Below are 22,610 nucleotides of genomic sequence, written 5' to 3'. Positions count from 1 at the left end.
AACTTTGGTTCAAGCAGCACATGTGGTTCAAGACACCACATGGTCTGGCCTTTTATTTTGGTTGTTCCCTTTGTAAGCCAAATTGTCGGCATGTCATGTGCTCAGTCAACAGGTGACTGCAGCCATCTTGCCATCCATTATTGCTGATAGCCAAACTTGTAGCTATGGCCCAACACCACTGTCATGAAAACCCAAAGAACCAGTCCACAGAACTATCCATTGTTATGGCTAATACATGTGACTGTTTAATGTGATTTTGTCAATAATGAATTTTGAATTGTAGCGCTATAGCAATAGCGATCTGTCAACATATGTAAAGTGACTGCCAATATAATGATACATATTGATTCAATAATTAAATCAACCTAGCAGTATTATTTAAATATTGAATGTATTTGTTTATTCTATCAATGTAGCACATAGTGATTAACTCTGTCAATATAGCAATATTTATTTATTAATTCATAAACAAATAAAGCCTATAGCTCATTGACTCAACAAACAATGCTTATTGCTTGAAGCCTACTCTCTTCAGCTCTCACAGACACCAACATACAACATATGCACTGATGTCCATTTATTCACAATGTCTGAGACAGACTAATTGTTAGTATGATTTTTATCTGACCCTATATACTTTACTGATTTTGGGTGTTGGACATGTGACATAAACATTCCAGAGTTTGCATGTCACCATAGGTAATATGGCATAGCCTTTCGGGGGGGGCCTTAGAGATACAAACAATGGGTCCCTGGTCAAGTTTGGAACTGTTCCAGATGTGGTATGTTGTGACACATAATATGTTGTGAGGTAGCTGTCAATCACTTGATGGATGGCTCCCAACTGAAGTAGTGCCCATGGAAAACATGTTATTCATATGATAAGATACAGATGTGTAACCCCATATAAGCTATGCATTGACAGTGGTACGTACATGGAATGGACCCAATGGCCATCGTCTAATAAACATCTTCAAAATAAGAACTTCGCCAGCTCTTCCTTTGAACGATATCATCACACATCCTTCCTTTCACTAATTAACTGTGATCAGGTGAATTTAATATGAAAAGCTGACAATTGATATTTTATCACATTGTTTTTGGTTGTATTTACAATCTTTAAATACTTTAGCCTATATATAGAATATATATATAGAAATCTACCAAAAAGAGCTTTATATTAATATATCATATGGAAAAATTTCTTTGTGTATGTGAAATTGACTGATTCAGTATCAGAATCAGAAATACTTTATTGATCCCTGAGTGGAAATTGGGTCATGTTACAGTTGCTCACATTGTAGAAGAGAAATATATATAAACATAAAGAAATTATGAGAAAAAAAGTATGTGCATCATACTACAATATATAACAGTGTAAACAATAAGGCTGATAAATGGGACCTATATATGTTAAAAAGCAGAATAGTATAAATAATAAGAAAATTAGTTGAAATATACTGTATAAATGCAGTATTAATGCAGTAGCCTGTAATGAGCTAACGTTAGCCACTGCTGGTGTGATAGAAAGTCTGTTTAGATAATTCGGTATGAACAGCACAATTAGTACGGAGCAAAACTTTCAGACTCTTTGATGTTTTGGGTAATGCAAATTTGCCCTTCACTGTTTTGTAGAGAAAGCTTCAAATATTGACCAGAACGGGTCTTGTTCAAACTGAACATTTTATTTGCCAATATGCTGCAGTTTTACAGAAAAGAAAGTGAACAACGGACATTGCTGACCCCTTGTGCACAAATATCAGGGCACAGGGCAGGTTACTTCCTTGAAATTTCAAAATAAAAGCATCTCTGTATGTAACTTGAAACAATGTATTTTCAGTATCTATCTTGTCCATTGTAATACTGAATAAATACCATTACCAGGTTTCCCAAAAATTCCATTTTCTTTAATAATGTAACTGTAAACACTACGTTTTTTTTAACATTTCTTTGACATAGCTGCTATTTAAACAACTAAAATAAACATGAAATGTCTTATTTAATTACTTTAAACCAAACAAGTCACAACAGTCACCTTTGTTACTGCTACATATGGCTCCTAAAAACAATCGCATGCATGTTGTGTGTCTTCTACGGTTTAAAATGTGGGCCAAAAAAACCCTGTGGTGACAGTGGAAGTGCCCTGAGCCTGCTCTCAAGCCTGCACCACAAGCGTCCCCACAGAGGAGGCCTGCAGCCAGACCCCTTTCTCTATTTCAGGGACATTTTGCAGGTGAGTCTGGTCATTTCAATTGTTGTGGGGTAAGCTTAGCTGATTAGTACAGCTGTGGATGTCTAACATTTTGCAGGTGAACCACACCTCTGAAGTGCTGCTGATGGTTAAAAAAAAATCAGTATTTTGTTGATGCTGAGGTTAATGAGTGTCTGTCTAAATCCTGTGCAGACCATACTGCTTCAACAGATTCACAATGCCACCCTCTATGGATTTTCTAGGAAATATTACACTTTACAGACACAACACTGAACAGAATATTATAGGAAACAAGCACGTCATAGATTTTTAATGCAGAAGTATTCCACTGAAAAACATTAATATATAAATATTAATTGATTTACTCATTTTAATGCACTCATTTTAAATTGTACACTGTAAGTTGTATAATGAAGGAAATTTTGAATTAAAATGGTCAGAAGATGGAAACAGCCCTGTGCCACCATATGATTTGATAAATGTTGCTTTCAGACAGTGGACTTAGTAAAATGGTTATACAGTAAAGATGTAAGTTCAAAGCACATATTGCATCAGTGCCTTCAAATCTGTGTAGCTGTTAGCTAAATGAATGAGGTTATTTGTGCCCTATTTACACAGAAAATTGAAAAGTTACATTTCTGGTGTTAATTTTGTAAATAAACTCCGACAGTGTTAACATGATGATTTTTAACTCTGAAATTTAATTACCAACTCCTATAACCTGGCAGTGACCAGGGGTTAAAGTGGGATTTGGCACGTGGGGGAACCCTAAGATCCAGTGTAGCAGTGCAGCTGAGAAAAATGACTTGCCTCAAAATAACTCCCAAATTGATTAGTACTGTAAGTTCTGAATGACTTGTTTTCTTTGTGGACAGGCTGTGTGATCAGCTGACCACCTTCTAAGCACCCCCCTTTCTTGCTGTGGCTCTGGGCTGTGCTGCTGCTGCTACTCTGGATTGTGCCGCATTGGATTTAACCAGATAACTTCAACAACACATCATGTACATATCCACTGTTTGATTAAAGAAAAATGAATGACTTATGCAAGCTTTAAATTTTATCATTATCACACATGAATGTTAATAATGTACTTTCCAGTTGGGAAATTCTCATCCCAGTTTGAGGGCACTTTCTGCTCCTCATACTAGCAGGAGGACCAGTGTGGCAGAGCTTAATTCATCCCCCCACCTGCACTGACAGTAAGCGCAGACAGGGCAGGGGAGGAGGGCCCTTGCAGGGGATTCCTGACAGTCATCGCCAACACTGCCAGTTAGGGCGATAGGTGTGCCCCGGCTATCTCCCTGGCCAGTGCTGCTTGAGATGTCAAGCAACCCCTTAGCAGGGGGTTTCAGCTACCATACCGTACCGGTAGCTAGCAAGACGAACAGCCAAGTTGCACATAAAAGAGTTTGTGTGATTTATGATATTTGTTGAGCTCTATTTGAAACGTTGTATTTAAAATTACCTACCACTTCAGAAAAAAGCAACTTTGTTTGGGCTCGCTCACCACAAATGTGAGTTTATGGACATCTGCATACCTGCACCTACTACAAGGAAGTGATGAGAACAGAAAAAGGATGAGTCTTTAATGTGGGGGCGGGGCCATGGGGTGACATCACTTTCTGATTTGTTGAGAGTATCTCGTTGGCATCAGCTGGAAGGAACTTCAGGCTGCCGCACACGAAATATGATTTCACTTGGCATTATTATGTATGAAAATGCCAGATTTATTTATTTATTAATCGAAAGTGCCGGGAATGCCGGCTCATTTTAACCCCTGATGGTGACACCAGGAGTGTTAATTGGTAATCTCCACCACTCACCATGGAACAAAGCAGCACAGCCAGACAGACACGCTTCTCTTTGGATGTCCATTTTGTTTTGCCTTAGTTTTGTAAGTAAAAAAGGCATTTTTTGAGTATTAATATATTATGATGCAGATATTCATCTTTACTGTATGTTGCATGGTGTGATTTCACATCATTACCTGCTGTATCTGTTAGCTAAACAGTCAATTTTTGATTTCAGTGTCATGTAAAACTAAGTATTTTGAACTCTAGATTTGGTATTTTAACAGCACAGCATCAGTGGCATGAAAACCACACAGACTTTTTCTGTGTTCATTATTCTAGGTTTCTTCAAAACTACAGTATAGGCATAAGTGTTTTGTTTCCCCCTCGCAACTCCTGTGGTAATTTGTTGTGAGAAAGATGTGATATTTGCTCATGTAGACTATTTTCACATTGTATTAATTCTAATTGCCTATAAATTTAACATTTATAGGCAATTATAAATGTTAACATTTGAAGTTAACAGATTGGCTACATGATTTTTATGTTAATATGAAACATGTCAACTTGTACTGCACATACTTGAAAATGTACTATACTTAACATAAATATAGAATTTGAATATCTGTGTGCCATGACAAATATTGCAACATGTTTTGTAAATATTAATGTGGCACATCCATCCATCCATCCACCCAATTTCCCCCACTTATGCAGGACCGGGTCATAGTGGCAGCAGACTGAGTAGGGAAACCCAGACATTCTTCTCCCCATCAAAGTCCCCCAGCTCCTGCTAGGGGATTCTGAGGCATTCCCAGGCCATAAAGAGATATGTAGTCCCTCTAGCGTGTTCTGGGTCTGCCCTAGGGTCTCCTACCAGTTGGACGTGACTGGAACACCTCCAAAGGGAGGCGTCTAGAAGGCATCCTAACCAGATATCCAAACCAAACCATATAATGGGAATATGGTGTTTGTTTTTTTTGTTTTTTTAAAGGGTTGTAGAGCAAAGAACCATTTTCTTTCTTTTAGCATAGTTTAGTGTATGTTCATTGTTTATTGTATTAGATATGATTTTGAGACAACTACATATAACATTTACACTTTACAGTGTTAATATGGAGGCAACACCAGTATACTGTATTCCCCTTAAAAATATTATGCTTTATTACATTCAGAAAGAGTACAATGTTGGTTTAAATGCTTTATTTCCACAAGATGTCTAGCCATAGGTCTTTTCATATCACCGTTGCGTATTGCACTGCTGTGTTTACAAATACAAGTTTTTAAGGCTCTGTTCGTCTTTCCCACATAAGCCAATCCGCAGGGGCACTTCAGCATATAACTACATTTTTGCAGAACAAGTGGTCTTGCCATTAATCTTAATTGTTCTCCATTAATAGGATGGTTAAAATGAGTGGTATTTGTTGTGAAACTGCATTGCCGACAAGCATTACATTGTACTGCAACACACATAAAACACAGTTTTGTATGTATATGCTAAGTTCCAGTTTGCTTCTTAGCATATGCACAATTGACAAACTTGTTGCGTGGACAGTGCTGGCGGACATGGGCAAATGATGAAATTTATTTTACCGACCCAGGCAGTCGCTATGAATTGGCCTTAGTAGGGATAGATATACACCCCCAGCAGATGCAGACATATCGGTGTAAACCATCTAGAGGCAAGGAAAGTAATTGCTTCTGCATTATTAACACTTACAATCAGGCAATGAGTTTTATACTTGGAAGAGCAGTGTGCCTGGATGTGTCTTCTGTTCCAGGACTGATTTGTTTCTTTGGGGAGGATAACTGTCCAAGATGGTGGATACTAGATGAAGATGGGAGTCCAGGCCAAGATGAAAACATCTCAGAACTCAGACTGGGCTTGGTCAGATGAGAGTAGAGTAGTAGACACCTTCCACAGCTCCTTGAGAAATGACGTACAGTATATTAATAAAAAACCTTACTGATACCCTAGTGGGCAAATTAATCCTCTGACAGTTCCTAATAATTAACATAGACAAGTGCAGTCAGAATAATATTGAACTCATAATATTGAGAAAATGTTAAACATCACCAACAGCACCAAGTAACATCCCAACTACTGGCGGCAGGTTTTTATGTTTCCTTTGTATACTCGGGACCTCTAAATATATTAAACTTCTGAGTTTTTTGAGGATTAGGTGCACCTTTCAGGCCACAAGATTGCATTGCTCACTTACCAGAATGCGTAGACATTTAAATCAATATACAAAACAATTATTAACACTTATTATTAACAGGCACTAAACATAGTCTAACTATCAACCAAACTGTGGCAGTGAGTCTCATTAAACTCTACTGGCAACCAGGAATGAATATGGATGAATCTGGTGAGCCCCGAAGCTTTGAAGCTGTCTCCTCTGTACTCTTCAACATACGGGCAGCAGTTCAGTATGTACGGGAAGTGTTGCATACATACAGCTTTGGTAAGCCCAGAAGGGAGAACATGTCAGTCAGTCACCACCCAGACAACTTAAAGGAAAATTTCAATCTGATGTATTTCCCATAAATGTGGCCAATTATAGCTCTATGTGTCATGCTAATTTTGCTCTTGCCAGCTCTGTTATAGAGATTTGGGGGATTACAAAAAGACGTCTATTGCACAAAACGACAAACATCGGGGCAAGCTTATTTCCAAATAAACATGATTTTTACGTTTATTACAAATTAATAGTTTGTTTCTGAGTCTGAATGAAACTAAACACAGAAACTAGCCGCCCTTAGCAGCCATTGTGGCTAAATGCATAGGGATCTATATCCAGGGCAGTTCGCTGGCTAACTGAACCACCCACATATTCATTTGTGCACGAAGGTTTATTACATGACTGACTTTCACCATGTTGGACTGTAAGGTAATTAAAAAAAACTAAGTGCAATAACCGATTATCCTGTGGATTATTACGAGGACAATCGTGAGTCATTTCACTTTGGCCAAACATATTTAGCTGAACCAGTGTACACGGAAAGGATAATCAACTGAAATAGAAAAAAGCAAAGAATGGAGGCAGAAAGGCAACAGGACTGTCAGAAAAGACAACATACAGTAATGTTACTTTAGAGAAACTGCTGGTGTTCCTGCAGTCACTGCTCTCCTCCCCTGCCGAGTGAAGAGGAAAACTTTGAAAATGAACTATTTTATTTCATTTACTAAGTTACTCAGCAGCTCGCCCCTATGTTCATTATTTGTATGATAGACGTCTTTTTTGTGGGCATCCCTGAATCTCTATAACGGATCTGGAGAGAGCAATATTAGCATGACACATGAGCAACAATGGCCACATCTGTGGGATTTACATCAGGTTGAAATAAACTGTAATTTTCCTTTAAAGCAAGAAACACTTTGTCACACAGTATTCAAGTGGATTTGTGCCACTTTTAATGTTTCTATTTTGATCACTGTCATTTAGTTTGGTAACAATTTTGGCAACATTTTAGACACTTGCTTTGCAGACATTCAACAGAAATTCCACTCACTTTTTTCAGAGATTCAGATCTGTTCTTTCAACATGCATTCTGGGATAGTTGGGGAACACAAAGATTGTCAACCAATCACATGGCCTCTAGTAGAATGTATACCAATCAGCTAATAGTGATCCATCTAAACGCTTTTACCTTGGTCACAGTGGACATTAATCAATACAACGTGGGTAGGGAATGATGCTTTGAAATTGCTGCCAGGAGCCAAAGCTGCTGCTGCTGTAGTCTGGTTTGAGACTCTTTTAAGTGAGTTGAACTTTTATGTATTTGTTGTATACATCATTGAAAATTTAAAAAGATGTGTGCATGACTTTTCCAACCAAAAATCGTAGCTAGTTAACTGTTCATCTGTAACAGATTAATTATTAATCTGCTGTGCTATAACGATGGCTAGATTTAAAAATGCTACTGTCAGTGGCATCATTCTGTGTACATAACAGGCCCATACAGTGCGATGGCAAGACGCTATTCAGCAAGTATTAAGCTAAGCTACTGTATGGGATAGGGATCTGGGATGATTAATACATAAAATGTTAGGAAATAAGCTCATGTTTGTGTAAAGGGAAAATAGCCACTAATAACCACTCGTCCACCCTCTAATAATTCTAAAAGGAATGTAACTGTTGTCTGGAGGTATAATAATCTCATAAATGTAAATATAGGCACTAAATGGCATGAAGAACACAGAGAAGGCTTGGATCAGCCGCTACTCTGCTCTCTACTCAAGATCATCAGTCATCTTGATGCTGCCTGTGGAAGTGTGCCATGCTTGAAACACGTTGCAATCCAGAGTAGCAAGACACAACCATAAACACCAGCAGACCGTAAGTCTCTCTCTCCCTCCTGTGTGAGTCCAACTTCAGCTCATCCCTCCATGTGCGGTGATTGCCAATGCTATTTCAACAACTTGTGACACCCGCATTAAAAGCCTGCCTTAATGCTGAACATTCTATTTGCAGCCTACCAAGAGCTCCAATGGACCACCAAGCCTCATGCCGCCAGCATGACCGACCCCTGCCTCAGCTTCAGGAGGCTGCCTACAGACCACACAGTCATCCTGCTGTCACCCTGAGCTGCACAGTGCCTTAGGAACTATCCAAGTTCTTGTACCAGAATTAATTTTCACCTCTTCAGCTAGTAGCAACCCTAAACTGCCATAGATATGGGCGGCTGTGGCTCAGGAGGTAGAGCAGGTCGTCCACTAATCGGAAGATCGGCGGTTCGATTCCCGGCTCCTCCAGTCCACATGCCGATGTGTCCTTGGGCAAGATACTTAACCCCAAAATTGCTCCTGATGGCTGTGCCATCAGTGTATGAATGTGTGTGAATGCTTAGCTTCCTCTGATGGGCAGGTTGGGACCTTGCATGGTAGCCCCTGTACCCATTCAGCGTATGAATGTGTGTGAATGGGTGAATGTGATTCGAGGTGTAAAAAGCGCTTTGAGTGGTTGGAAGACTAGAAAGGCGCTATACAAGTACAGTCCATTTACCATTTACCATATTTTAATCATTACATATTTGGTTAGTTTAAAGTATCGCATATACTCTCATAATCTAAGTTGGTTCATTCACTGATCACTCTCTTGCTCTCCAACCTTTGATTATTAATAAACAGTCTTTGAGTGTCTTGACTAAACAAACCAACATAAATATGATGCTCACTTTGTTAATATTTCTATTTGACTATTCATCACCATTTATTTTATCTCTGTGTTCATTATGTGTAAATATTGTAAATAAATTATCATATAACTGAGAGAAGTTGTCTTGACTCTTTGTGTGTACATCTTTTAATATTGGTGTTCCTTAAGTTCCCTAGAGCTAGAACTAGAGGAGTTTGGAAATATTTTCACATATTTCCAACCCACGTTCACTGTGAATATTATGTCCACTCGACATTTTGTTGCAGACAAACCATGGAATACTATACTTTATTCAAAGAAGGCCACAAAGAAACTCTTGTGTGGGACAGGCTTTGGCAAGAGCTCACTCACTCACAACCTCTACCGCTGCCATGCAGTAGAGTGAACACAATATTAATCAATAGTAATACACTCAATTACAGTAACACACTAAATCTCAGCGACAGGCTGTCAGGATAAATAAGTTTTGCTTTTCTCATGTAACCAAAGCAGGTAACACACAAAGTTCTTGCACTCCAAAAAATCTTGTGGGCAGGTGCTTTGGATCATAAATTGTGACTGTGAAAGGACTATAGAGTAATAATAAACATGTTTTTTATTACAGGATATTTATCCATCCCATCAAAATATGGGTATGGGAACATTCTTTTTGAAAAATATATATTTATGCACCTTTTTATTAACTGTAAACAGACTATGTATTTTTTCCAAATGGTACTAGGTTTGCTTACACCTTAATTTCAATGGATGCTGGGAGGGGCTATTGACAGCTTCTGATTGGTAATTTTTCCCAGGCTATGTTTTAAATTTATATATGGCACCAGTGCCCTTTTATCTGTATGAACAGTTCCTGATGAAGGTCTGTGGACCAAAACATTGTTAATAAAGTGAGTACAAGTGATATTTTAAAAGCATGTGGTTTTTAGTTCCTCAATACTGATGACTATTCCAGAGCAGAAGTGAGGTCTGCCTATCTCTCCCTCTCCTTCCCCTTAGCATGCCGTACAGTACATACATACATACATACAATATATAGCCCTGTGTATTTTTCATAGCTTTGGAATGCAGAAGCATATAACCATGCTAAACCATGATCGTAGGGTGGTATCTGTACTACATGGTATTTTGAAAGCATACATAATGGTGTCTTAACATGTGAAGTTTCCCCCTGAAAAAAGAATAATGTTAAATAAAGTTTCCATGGTTTTTAATAGTTTTAGAAACATGATTGTAAGGCTGCATGTTGTGGTGCTGAAATAAACCATGTTATGATCCATGCACTGTAATGCAAAACTCACCCTCAGCATAGATAGGGAACAAACAAGATTGTGAAAATGGGGGGAGAGAGAGAGAGAGAGAGAGAGAAAGAGAGAGTGAGAGAGCAAGAGAGCTGGATTCAGGTTTTAGAATTAAATGAGGTTAGGCTTCAAAATTAGAATACAAGTTAAGGTTAACATAAAGTTAACCAATAAATATTGTCTCCATTAGAATATAATGATGAATGTTTCCCTTACCAGTTGCTCTATGCGTTCATATGGAAGAAACTGTGGGAAGTTAGAAGGGAGCTGCTCTACTTTGAAGCTGCACTGTCCATCCACCACGTCCCGGAGTTGGGCCAGACAATGGCTGAAATGGTCATAAGCCTTGCAGGAAACATCCAGGTGCCGCAGGGTGAAATTCATCCTTGTAAGATATTCAGAGACAGCAGGAAACCTGATTACTGCTTCATCATTGGTTTACTTTTCATTGTATGTCTTCAAGCACAGAAGGTGAGGAACCCTATCGTTTTTGTTTTTGTTTGTGTTTGAGTTTTGAGTTATGTTTCTGTCTGTAAAAATGGTTGTGCTGACATTGTAGAAGTTGAAAATAGGAATATGGCTGCATAAACTTGATCTCCAGACAGCCAGTTAAAGCTAACTCCCCACAATTCATAAATAATCTAACAGAAACATGTTTAAAAAACAGTTAAAACCATTAAGTACAACTTAGCAAATTTTAGACATATTAGAAACTGTCTCTCTTTGGACGCAGCCAAGATCTTTATGCATGCTATGATTCGTTCCCATATATCACCTAAAAAAAAGAATCATTGTGCTTTTTGTTACTTCTAATTGAGCCCAATATACCTACATAGGGAGCAGGTCCTCTTCCACGAAGCCCGCCATATTGCACTGCCATATTTCTACAGTAACCCAGAACAGACAAACCAAACACTGGCTCTAGAGAGGGCTTTTCGCATTCTTCACCATAGGTTCTCCTTCATACATGGAAGGGGAGGGTGAAGGGGAGGTGTATTCAGTTGGTTGCAATCTGTAACCTCACCAATAGATGCCACTTAATCCTACACACGGCACCTTTAAAGCTAATTTTCATCTGCAGTCCCTTACAAATAAAACATATAATAGTATACCAACAAATAGTACAAAGCAAAAAACACACAGGACACATACAAAATACAAAGCTACATGTTGGGGGCAGGCTGGAGAAACAGCCATATAACGTCTTGAGTCCTTATACAAACAAACTCTAAAAACTCCTCACAACCAAGCTCTCACTACCACCAGACGTCACACGTCTCACGTTTACAAATCCCATGGAGCACTAGCCCAGACACCGGACTGCAACTCACCACCAAGGTCAAGGAGATCACCGGACTGCAACTCACCACCAAGGTCAAGGAAAAAACTTGCCGAAAGAAAATTGTCTTGGAATGACAGCAACTGACTTGACCATAACTATGCAACAGAAGTGGTTCAGAAATGCAATTCTACATCAGGATCAAGAAAATATTCAAGGAGAAAGGGATTAACTGGGACTCTGGACCAAGACTGTACAAGATTGCACAAGACAAGGATACGACCTGAGGAAGTGGATATAAATTGTGGACATACCCAGTAGTACCATGGACACAGACACAATAACGGAGTGGCTTGAACAGGCCATGGCCTGTTGAACAAGTGCCCTGGTATGTGGTAGTGTCTGAATCTATTTTAGTTGTCCCCTCACTTTTTCATTTTAGAGCAGATAGTTTGGTGGAAACATGGAATATTTAGATTAACCTTGTATATATAGATACTAAGATATTTAGTTTTTTGCCATTTTTACACATATCCATTTTTCTTTGAAATGCACTATAGCAGGTACTAACAGATCTTTAATGGTCTTTCAGACAATGTTTTTACTTTGAATGAAGCTATACTACTTTACACAAAAGACCTCATTGGGAGTATACAATCTTCTCTATAGGGCCAAGTGAGGAGTTCTTATGAAGAAAAAGCAATATCTGGCTGGATGAAACTAACTTAAAAAAATCTGGAGCCCTTGGCAGACACATCAACTCATACTGAGATATTTATATGTTGGCTCTTCTTTGGAATTGCTGTTATTACCACCATGGAATCACTAAACAACACACCTGCTCAGGCCACGGCTGTGGAAAACACCTCAATGCCAAAACAGGTTTGGCCACTAAAAAGGAAAAGACTCTTTAGCCAAGAGGTTCTACAGAGACCTGAACTTTCTGATACAGAATACAGTCTAATATTACTTTCTGAAGGTAAGCTGAGTTGCCTGGATAAACACAACAAATTAGACATGCTGGAAATGATGAGAGAGGAAATCAGCTGTTTGAGGAAAACTGTCAGCACAAAGGAAGTTAAAATAATGGAGCTCACAAACACTTACAACAAACTCAAAGCCTCATTGTTAGATCTGCAAATAAGATCATGGGGGACAACTTAATCTATACCTGAATAGCAGAGACACCTAATGAATATACAGAACAGAAACTTAAGAACTTCCTCCATAAAGAGATGGACCTACCCAAGGATAATGTTGAAGACATATCCCTTGCCCAGATCCACAGGCTTAGAAAAAAGAAAACCTTCACTGAAGCAACTTCATCTAACGCAAAATCTCAACTCAGACCCATCATCATCAAGTTTGACTTTGTCAAATAATGGGAGATGATAAGGCATCTTGCTCCATGATTAAAAGGGAAACCCTTCGGGATTAGCGAGCAGTTCTATGAGAGAGAGTGGCTGCACCAGAGATGGGCTCCTGAATACATCTCAAAGTTGGACCTAAAAAGTGGGACATTTTGCAAAATCTTCAGAAAAAACTAAAGAAGAGGTAACAGCATTAATCAGCAAGAACAAAAGAGGAAATACCACCTTTGGATATATTTTTTAAATCACAACGACTACTAGCTGTCAACTGCTAACTGCCACTGTTACCAGCATTCCAAAGGAGAAACACAAGAGTTATTTTGTGAATACAAGAGGAGAAATTAAGGGGTCCTTGTTGGTGGTATTCTCTCTCTCTCTCCGTGAACTGGTGTGATGGCGGTGCAGAGGCCTCTCCTAGTTGCGACTATGCAGTGTCTTTGTCAACGTCTACATCTATGTCTGTGTCATCATGTGGAATGCAAGGGAAATATGTCTATGATTGTCATTTCCTTTTGGACATTCATAACACAGACTTTTGCTATGAGAAATAGCTGGGCTGGGGGCTAAATCAGCTGAGTGTGCCTGATCTGCTACATCTAGTGGACTTAAAGGAGACCATGGCCTTGCCTGGAGCTATGCCGGAGAGCAAACATCAAAAGCAGTGTGACAGGACGTGATAGTGGGGCTGTTAATTCAAACAAACCAGCAGTGCCAACAAGTTGCCTAATGTTCTGTGGACAGCAAAATGAATTATATAGCTCCCCCATCAGTGCTGGTCACTCTTTTACATGCAAGAGCTGCTTACATTGAACTGAGACGTACTTTTCTCTCTAAATGCACTGTGCTGCTAACTGCTTGTTCTTTTATTGTTTTTCTCTTGAGATTTACATGTTTTTATCATTTTTTAAAGGGAATTTTTAGATATACAGTAAATCCTTTCTGTTGTTGGTGCATTACTGTGGGCTGGAGGAACAGCATTTCGTTTTTTTGTGTTCGCAAATACACAAGAAAATGACAATAAACTAAATCTTGAATCTTGAATCTTCCACAGATTTTTGTGGATAGGTGAAGAGTTCTACTGCCAATTCTCCACTCCAGACACAGTGTTGGATCTGTCAAGAGTGTGTTTGGTTATTAGTAATAATGAATAATTATCAGAGATAATTATGAATTATAAAATCAAGAAATTATTAATATTAATTAATAATATGGGGCACCACCTGGAAACCGGGACCAATAACCAAACAATAAGGTAGTCTCATAAACAATTAATTTACTTAGGAGAGCTAATCTGGGATATCAGCACCACCAACAGTGACGTTTCAAATCCAAGCTCTGACTATAATCAGCCACTTATCACAATAAATATGAAAAATAATGACAAAAAGGCTTCTCTTTAAAGTTATAACAGTATTTATTAACCAATTAACAAACACTATACTACCAACTACCACTATACTACTAATCAAACAACACACATAAAACAGCAGCTCTGTATGGTTAAAACATGTAAGAAAAAGCGTGTGTATGTGTGTGTATGAGTGACAAGATAGTCGACATGATCTGGCCAGCTGACGTCACTCGAGCTTACAATGGCAGATCTGGCAAGGTGACGTTGCATGAGATTCAAGATGCCGTGACTTTGGGAGGAAGTCACGTCACACATGAACCAACTGGTGGAGGTTGCCGCGGTGTTCCGATTAAACAATAGCAAGATGGCGCCGACCAGTGGTTGGTGGCATCTCTGCACTCACCCAATTTGTTTTATCAAACACGCGTTTCTAATGGCAGATAACGAAGGGCAGGGTGGCGCCGTGTCCCACGCTATCTGACCGTCAGATGTGTAGAAAACGTGCGTGATTATGTAGATGTGTGTGTGTGTTTGTGTTTGTAACAAGAGAGGGAAGGAGAAGGAAGAAAAGCCAACTCTCAGTCCTACAATTGAGTGGGGAGAGTAGCTGTTGCTTTATCCACAGAGAGCACGCATATGGATGGTAGTCTGTACGCATGTTGTCTGGTTGCAATTTACTTTTCGCTCCTGGTGGCCCAAACACAGCAGTCTCGAGTGGAACAACACAAACAGTCTAGTGTGGTGAACACAAACTAAACAGGCAGCAATTTCAAATACTTCTCAGTGTAGCAGAAAAAGGGACTCGGCGATCGGTTAAATCATGCAACAAAAATACAAGCACTAAGCTTATAAAACACACAAAATCTAATACAATCTCTGCCCAGACAACCTCTTAAAAATTCCTGAAGTTCTCTCTCCATCTTTCTCTCATAGGCCAAGGCAACCTCTACTTCTACTCTGTTTATTACAGCCTTTATAACGTCGCCTATACGGCCAACTTCTGACGAAACTACGATTTGTGTAGCCTAGTTTATTTGCTCCAAACCAGTTGATGAAAATGCTCCTAATTCACATTTTCTTTTTTTTGCGACATTTCAAAAGTTCACTTAAAATTTGTTTGACATTAGATGGAAACATGGCTAATGAGAATGTTGTAAATGAGATTAAGAAAGAAATTAGTGACTGTATAAAAGATAACAAAAATTGCTTAATAGGCCCAACTATCATATAGGACACGGTTAAAGCAATAATGAAAAGGAGACTAATTTCAAGATGGATGAAGTGGACAAAATCACAAAAAAACAAAGAGAGAACATCTTAAATGACGAATTGGAAAAGAAATTGAGACTCACAAAACAAACATTTTATGAATCGGGCCCAAAAGCAACAAACTAGACATTCCAGAGTAAATTCATAAAATCTTCAAAGATTACTATGAAACCTTATACTCACAGCCTAAGATTATCAATGAAACTCAACAAAGCTGTGGCACCACCATCATAGAAAGAGGTTTTGACATCAGGATAACATCTAATGCACACTACACATTATAGAACAGGCTAATAAACAACATCTAAGTGCAGCTCTGGTCAATCATGATATGGAAAAGGCATTTGATAGAGTTGGCTGGCCTTTTCTGTATAGAGTGCTAGAGAGGCTGGGTTTTAGGTGCATACAGTCACCCAGCCACAATAATAAAGGTCAATGGCCATCTGACATGCAGTTTTAAGCTGTTTAGGGGCACTTGCCAGGGCTGCTGCCCGAGCTCCCCCTTTTTTACAATATTCATAGAGCCTTTGGCTAGCTATCAGACAGAACAAAGAGCTGAAAGGAATCAATATAGCAAAAGAGGAACATATAATAGGATTTTTTGCAGATGATACTATAACCTATCTCCAAAATCCAAACTAAACACTTTGTGTCAACTGTGTTGACAATTCTGGATGACTACTGTCCTATTTGGGTTATAAATTGCACATCACAAAAACTCAGGTACTCTGTGTTAACTACATACAGAGGAAGGCAGAAATATAAATTGAAGTGGGAAGCAAAATCAACTAGAAATGCATTTCCTGCGGAAAATGCGTGTGAATGCTGAAAGCTGAGAGAAATTAAAAAGCTGAAAATATTAAAGACTTGTTCAGGATCCCCACCTGTACAAATAGAATTTGATTACCATGGCATATTGCATTTAAGAGATTTGGCAGTTCATAATTAGTATGGTGGTGTTTTATTAATGACCACAAGGTGGGGCTATTGGTGCCATGATTCAGTATGTCGTGCAGATTCTCATAAAAAACTTAAGTAGCCAGTTTGATTTCATTAAAGACAACAGAATTGCAGAAATATCATGTTATAAAGTTACTTTAGCGCCCTCTTCGGGTAGAATTTTATGAAATGTTACACACTTCTGTAATGTCCCCCTGTGTACAACATTCCAAACTTTGGTCGCAATCCAATCAAGTATTGAGGAGTTATTGCCCATTAAGTGCATTAGGCCACGCCTTCAAAAGTTTGCTGACTAATTACAGATAAATCATAAGTGATATCCAAAAACAAATGAATAGGTTTTGTTTGGGGTCCTCTAAATGTGGTATGTACCAAGTCTGGTTAAGATTGGATGAAATATGTGCCAACAGAAGCAAAACATGTTTATCAAAAAATCCAAAATGGCGGAAATTTCTTTTAGGAGCAAATGGGTGTGGCCTATAGCAGTCTAATCACCATCATCCAAGGAATATCAATCCATGTTTTTGATAGACTTACTGTTCATGAGTTATTAGCCAAAACTGACCACATGGTGGTGCTATTGGTACCATGTTTTAACATGTGGAGCATTTCCACATAGGACACCTGTACGCAAAATATCGACAGTATAGCACTTTCAGTTTTTGAGATATTAGCTTTCAGACATTCCTTTCCATTATAAATTTTAATATTTTAAAAAATTATATAAAATCACTGGAATATGATAGAAAGATAAAAAGTGATAGCATAAATGTCCTTAAAGAGCTGAACATTTTGATATTTGAATGGTTTCTGTTGCAAAGTAGGGAGGAGTTTGAAAGCTTGCAAAAAATGTACGGAAGAATAGTAAGAAGAAGAACAATAAAGATTAACTAATAAACTAATAACTAATAAAAAAAACTAACAACAAAACTAGTAAAATATGTGGGAGTGCTAATCACTCAGGAATTGAACAAAATGTATAAAAAAACTACAACAATAAATAATACGATACAAAAAGATATAACAAAATGGTCAACACTAGTACTGGACTTTAGGTCAAGAACTGAGAAGGTGAAAAGGATGTACTGCTAAGGTTGCTATATCTCTTCCTACTACCAGTGAGAATCCCAGAATCTCAGTTTACAGCATGGGATAAAAAGATGGTTCATCTGAGCGGGAGCAAGGCCAAGGGTAAAATTTAAGACACTCCAAATTGACAAGGGAAACAGAGGCTTACCACTGCCAAATCTCAGAGAATAATATTATGCTGCCCAAATGAGATGCATTGTCTATCGGCGCTCCTTGGAGTATTAAGATTACTCATACTCCTACTGCTTCTATGTGTCCTTCCTCTACCACTCGGCCAGTCCATACACACGTTTTGGCTGTTAACACATAGTGACTTGATTCCAAAGGAGTTACAGCACTAAAGAAGCAAAAAGTAGAGTTATTTTATGAAAACAAGAAGAAAACATAAAGGATCCTTGCTGGTAATGTAATCCACACATGCTGCTCTCTATGCACCCTGGACTCTAGAGGGCGTGGACCTATACAGTCGCCTCTCTGTCTGCTCTGCTAAATTTCTGCACTTCTGTGAACTTTTTATGAATAATACTGGACATTATTGAACAATGATAACATATGAGTACAAGTCATTCATCAAGACAGGGAAGTGCTCAGCTCACCCTCCTGCCACTCTGCTACCTGGCCAGTCATGGTTTTCAAATGTAAACACCGGAGTAAACACTGAGGAAAAGGTGGAGAGGATTAGCACCAGCCGTGATCCCGACCACATGGACAAGCAAGATCATCTTCATCCATCTCAACATCAAAAGGTAAACAGGGAGGGATTAAACACTGGCTGCAGTCCTGGCTACATGGATCTTCTGGGGATCCTAACCACCTGGATGGCGGCCTTTTCTCCTGGCTGTGGTCGAGAGGACATTCTGGGTGCACAATGCCAGTGCTGAGGGGCTTAAGAGGAGCTTCTATCCTCGGACCACTGGGATCCCGGATGGGATTGCTGCCTAGGACTGTCCTGCGAGGCCATTTAAGCCTAGTTAAGTCAAGTTCAAAGCAGTTTTTCATCAGCAAAAAGACCTGGGCTGGTGTTTCATGGAGTGCTTTTTGGACTACTGTTGGTACTCACTGCTGTATTGCCTGTACGCATCTGTCTGGCCAGAGCAATCAACACTGATAGAAAACAGTTGAGCCACCGCACACTCCTAGCGATTGGGCTCAGGACAAAAGCTGGCTCATGGCCAGTTGAAGCTCCTACAGTGAGTTTCCACACAATTTGCTAGGATATTTTGCAATATCTGCTAGAGCGAATCACCGATCCGATGGACCAGTCATCAGCCATCCCGTTTTGGAGAATAGATGGTCTTCATGCTGCTCCTGCTCTCTGGAGATGTTCAGCTAAATCCTGGACCAATGACCCCTGGAGTGCTGCAGAACTTTGGTGCTGATTTGCGCCCAAGCTTAGTGGGAGCCTAGTGGGAGCCTTGCCTCTGGGACTGCACAATCTTCAAACAGACCAGCTCTTTCTTCAGCCCCCCAGGAACGCTGGCCAATAATATATAAGTGAAGGTCCCAAACCATCTAAAACAGGGGTTCTCAACCTTTTGTAACTTAAGGCCTACTTCTGATTGTGAAAAAAATTCTGAGGACCACCTTCCCAAATAAATGAAAAAAAAGAAAAAAACATAATCCGAAAGAAATTGGGCTGTAAATATGTGTTATGCCACCTGTCAGCTGTAATGAACAAAATAAATATTCTGTTTACCCTCAGCGAGACACTTGGAATGCAACTCTGACATGCAGAGTTGCATTCCGGGTTGCTTTCAGTTTGTTCCTTGCCTTTGATTTTGTGACAGTTACAATGGAAAATCCTCACATAAATAGGTGGTGGTGAAAGGCAACAGAAATTTGATTGCCCATTTTGACTGAGAGGGATATTGACTGGCAGCCACTATCCAGAATGAAGCAAGGTCAACTTGTGTGAGCGCAAGCTTCAGGCTGCGGTCTGCTGATAGTTCCATCAGTTCATTCTCCAACACAGTGGATAGAGACATGTCTTCTGAAGCAGGATCCCCAGAGAAAGCTAGCTATCTAACAGCTAAAGCTAGCTTAAAATTTAAGTGGTCATTAAAATGATGCACTTTAATTTGGTGTTTTTATTTAGATATAAAAATAACTAGCTTTGTAAACTTTAGAAATTATCGGAAAAAATAATTTTAACCATTTGGCAGTACCACTGCCTCTGTTGCCCACTAGATGGCGCTCTGAGGCCCACTGGTTGAGAATGACTGATCTAAACAACCTCTTACAAACAGAAAGGATCAGATAAGAACCCCCCATCTCCTGCATGGTCACCAAACCAGACCACTGACCCAAACCACCTTTGATCCTTCAAGCCACAAGAGCCAACAAGATGGGAAGACCAATTCACACCCCAATGTGAACTGATTGTACCATTTGGATAAAAGACCCCCACCATTGGTTATCATAACTCATCTCTAAGAGCCAGTCACACACAGAGATAAACTAGCACCAACTTTAATCCCACACTGGATTTTGACTTTCAAGACATGAATGACCAACCCAAGAACTGATCACTTGGCAAACCAGCATAATGCACAAGACATGCTGCACAATATGCCGTGCTCCAGTGACATACAGACACTCACAGACCTTTACCAGAACACACACACTCAAATGGCATGGACCCCTGCCGTTTGCAGTCAGATCAAGAAGAACAGAGGACTGTAAAACCCATGGAACTACAAATGTAGTTTTAGATTTTGTCTAAGGACAATTAATATTCTATGTTAGTATGTGTGTGTATATCACAATATGTGTTGTTATGTACTTTAGTTAGACTTTTATTACACTGCCTTTAAGCCAAGAAATGTACCAAAAACATAATTCCATCATCCTTGATAACACTATCATGTTTAGTACCGTTGTGCTTGTTTCACTTTCAGAACACTAAAGCTACTATCAAAAAGGGCAAAATTAGGAATTATGCAATTGTTAAATTGTAAATACTTTGATTAAACAAATAACCACATTCAGGAATTGTACCCACCTGTTGGTGGACAAGAGGGGACTGACTGCCTTCTCAGAACTCTGCAACCCCTGGGATTGGCCAGGATGCACCTTCTGGGTGGCAGACTGAAACTTTAAAACCATGTCTTATCTGAGACTCTAAGCTGCTTTAGGCTGCTCTTTGCTGGTTCTTCTTGCTTTTGTATTTGTCTTCTTGTTTTCTGCCATGCCAGTGAAAAGCTTGTATTTTGCTAGTTTGAAGATATTTTTCAGAACTATAGGAGGTGAAACCTCAAAAGTCTAGAGTCATGAGTTGAGGATCAAGCCTAGGACAGCATGAACCAGAAGTTCTCTTCCAATGGGGACTTTTTGAACTCCAGACCTGCCGACTTACTCATCATTACAAGATTCCGATTTCAGCTTCTCACCCCAGCACATTGGACTCCAGGGAGAGAGCAAGTATTCGTACAAAACCTTCATCAACTTGCTTAAACCCTGGTGCTTTCATAATTTCTAACTTCAATTGGCAATTCAGAACTAAGCTGTAGGTAACAGTCATCTCATCCGTTTGTCAGGTCTCTCATACCAACTACACAATAGGTAACTTTGCATTATGCAGTTGAATCATTCACTAGCCGTAGCCTTGTGTACGAGTTTCCCTTTCCCTCTTGTGTTTTGTTTGTAAAATGTTGTAGTGTTTAGTACTTGTAGCTGTAGTATTAGTAATAAATGTGTATGTAATTACATTGGACTTGTTTGTGTTTTCTTGTGCTTGCATCTCAGTCACTTAACCTTAAAAGACCTATACCCTTGCAAAATCATGATTAAGATTAATAACAATCAAAATTCTAATGGACCTCTCTTGTGTGGCCAAGAATGAGGACTATTTCACTATTAGACCTGATGGAAGAGGAGTAGGGGTGCTTTGTTATGTGAGAGACAAATCAAATGTGAACATGTGGTTTACAATGTATTATATCATAACCTAACCCTATGTGTGGTCCTAAATTAGATTTAAATTAGATTTAGGACCACAGCAACTATGCTGTCCTCCTCGAGTTCAACTCCAGTTCTGATTTTCAGGACTTGTGACTCGACTTGGACTTGAGCACTGATGACGCAGACTCGGACTTGGACTCAAGTATTGACTGCATTTGGACTAGGATGTTGGAGATGAGGACTTGGACTTGTTGACTGATAAAGTTGTTTTTGTTTGTTTGTTTTTGTTAGTTTTTTTGTAATAGGCCCTAATTTTACATAAGATATTAGCTATATTAATCAGAGATGCACCAATCAATTATCCGCTGATCTAAAACGGCCAGTTTTCAGCTGATCGGCCATTGGTGACTGACAGATCTGTCTCATATATATTTTTGCCAGTCAAATAAGGTTTACATCATGCATAGAGCAGCAGCTGTGGCACAGACATTGTAGCCACACACACACACAAAATATGCATGTCGCACACACAGCCACAGCCCTACACACAACATGCATGTCATGCACACAGCGCACAGACAGCCACAGCAACACACACACAATATGCATGTTGTGAGCACAGCGCACAGACAGCCACACACACACACACACACACACAACATGCACATCGCGCACACAGCGCACAGACAGCCGATGTAAATGGGTCTGGATCAGAGCAGAATCCAGTGTGACTCTCAGGTGTTATTCGTCCTGAAGCTCTCTCCTTCAGAGCTCCTGGCACTCAGCAGCTGTCTGTCCCTCCACTTGGACTCGAGTCCAACTCCAGTTCTGATTTTCAGGACTCAAGATATGACTCGGACTCGAGATTTAGTGACACGACTACAAGACTGGCTTGAACATATGGCGAGTGAGTATGTTGGAAAGTTACTG

General features: G+C 39.4%; 1 protein-coding gene across 4 annotated transcripts in view; it reads right to left on the bottom strand.

Moving 5' to 3' along the window:
• Nucleotides 1-5,142: 5,142 nt before the first annotated feature.
• The window catches only part of mettl22 (methyltransferase 22, Kin17 lysine), a 51,737-nt gene continuing 34,269 nt past the window's right edge, over nt 5,143-22,610 (bottom strand). The window contains exons 11-12 of one of the 4 annotated variants that reach the window (XM_067571406.1): nt 10,679-10,847; nt 5,143-5,926 (exon numbers count right to left, since the gene is read on the bottom strand). In XM_067571406.1, the coding sequence (XP_067427507.1) occupies nt 5,870-5,926; nt 10,679-10,847 (226 nt within the window). In that variant the 3' untranslated portion in view covers nt 5,143-5,869. The other 3 variants (XM_067571405.1, XR_010924316.1, XM_067571407.1) reach the window with 3 other exon arrangements.

This window comes from Thunnus thynnus, chromosome 17 (genome assembly GCF_963924715.1).
Source record: "Thunnus thynnus chromosome 17, fThuThy2.1, whole genome shotgun sequence".
NCBI lineage: Eukaryota > Metazoa > Chordata > Actinopteri > Scombriformes > Scombridae > Thunnus > Thunnus thynnus.
The sequence above is the reverse complement of the archived record's forward strand: the minus strand, read 5'-3'. Positions and strand labels throughout refer to the sequence as shown.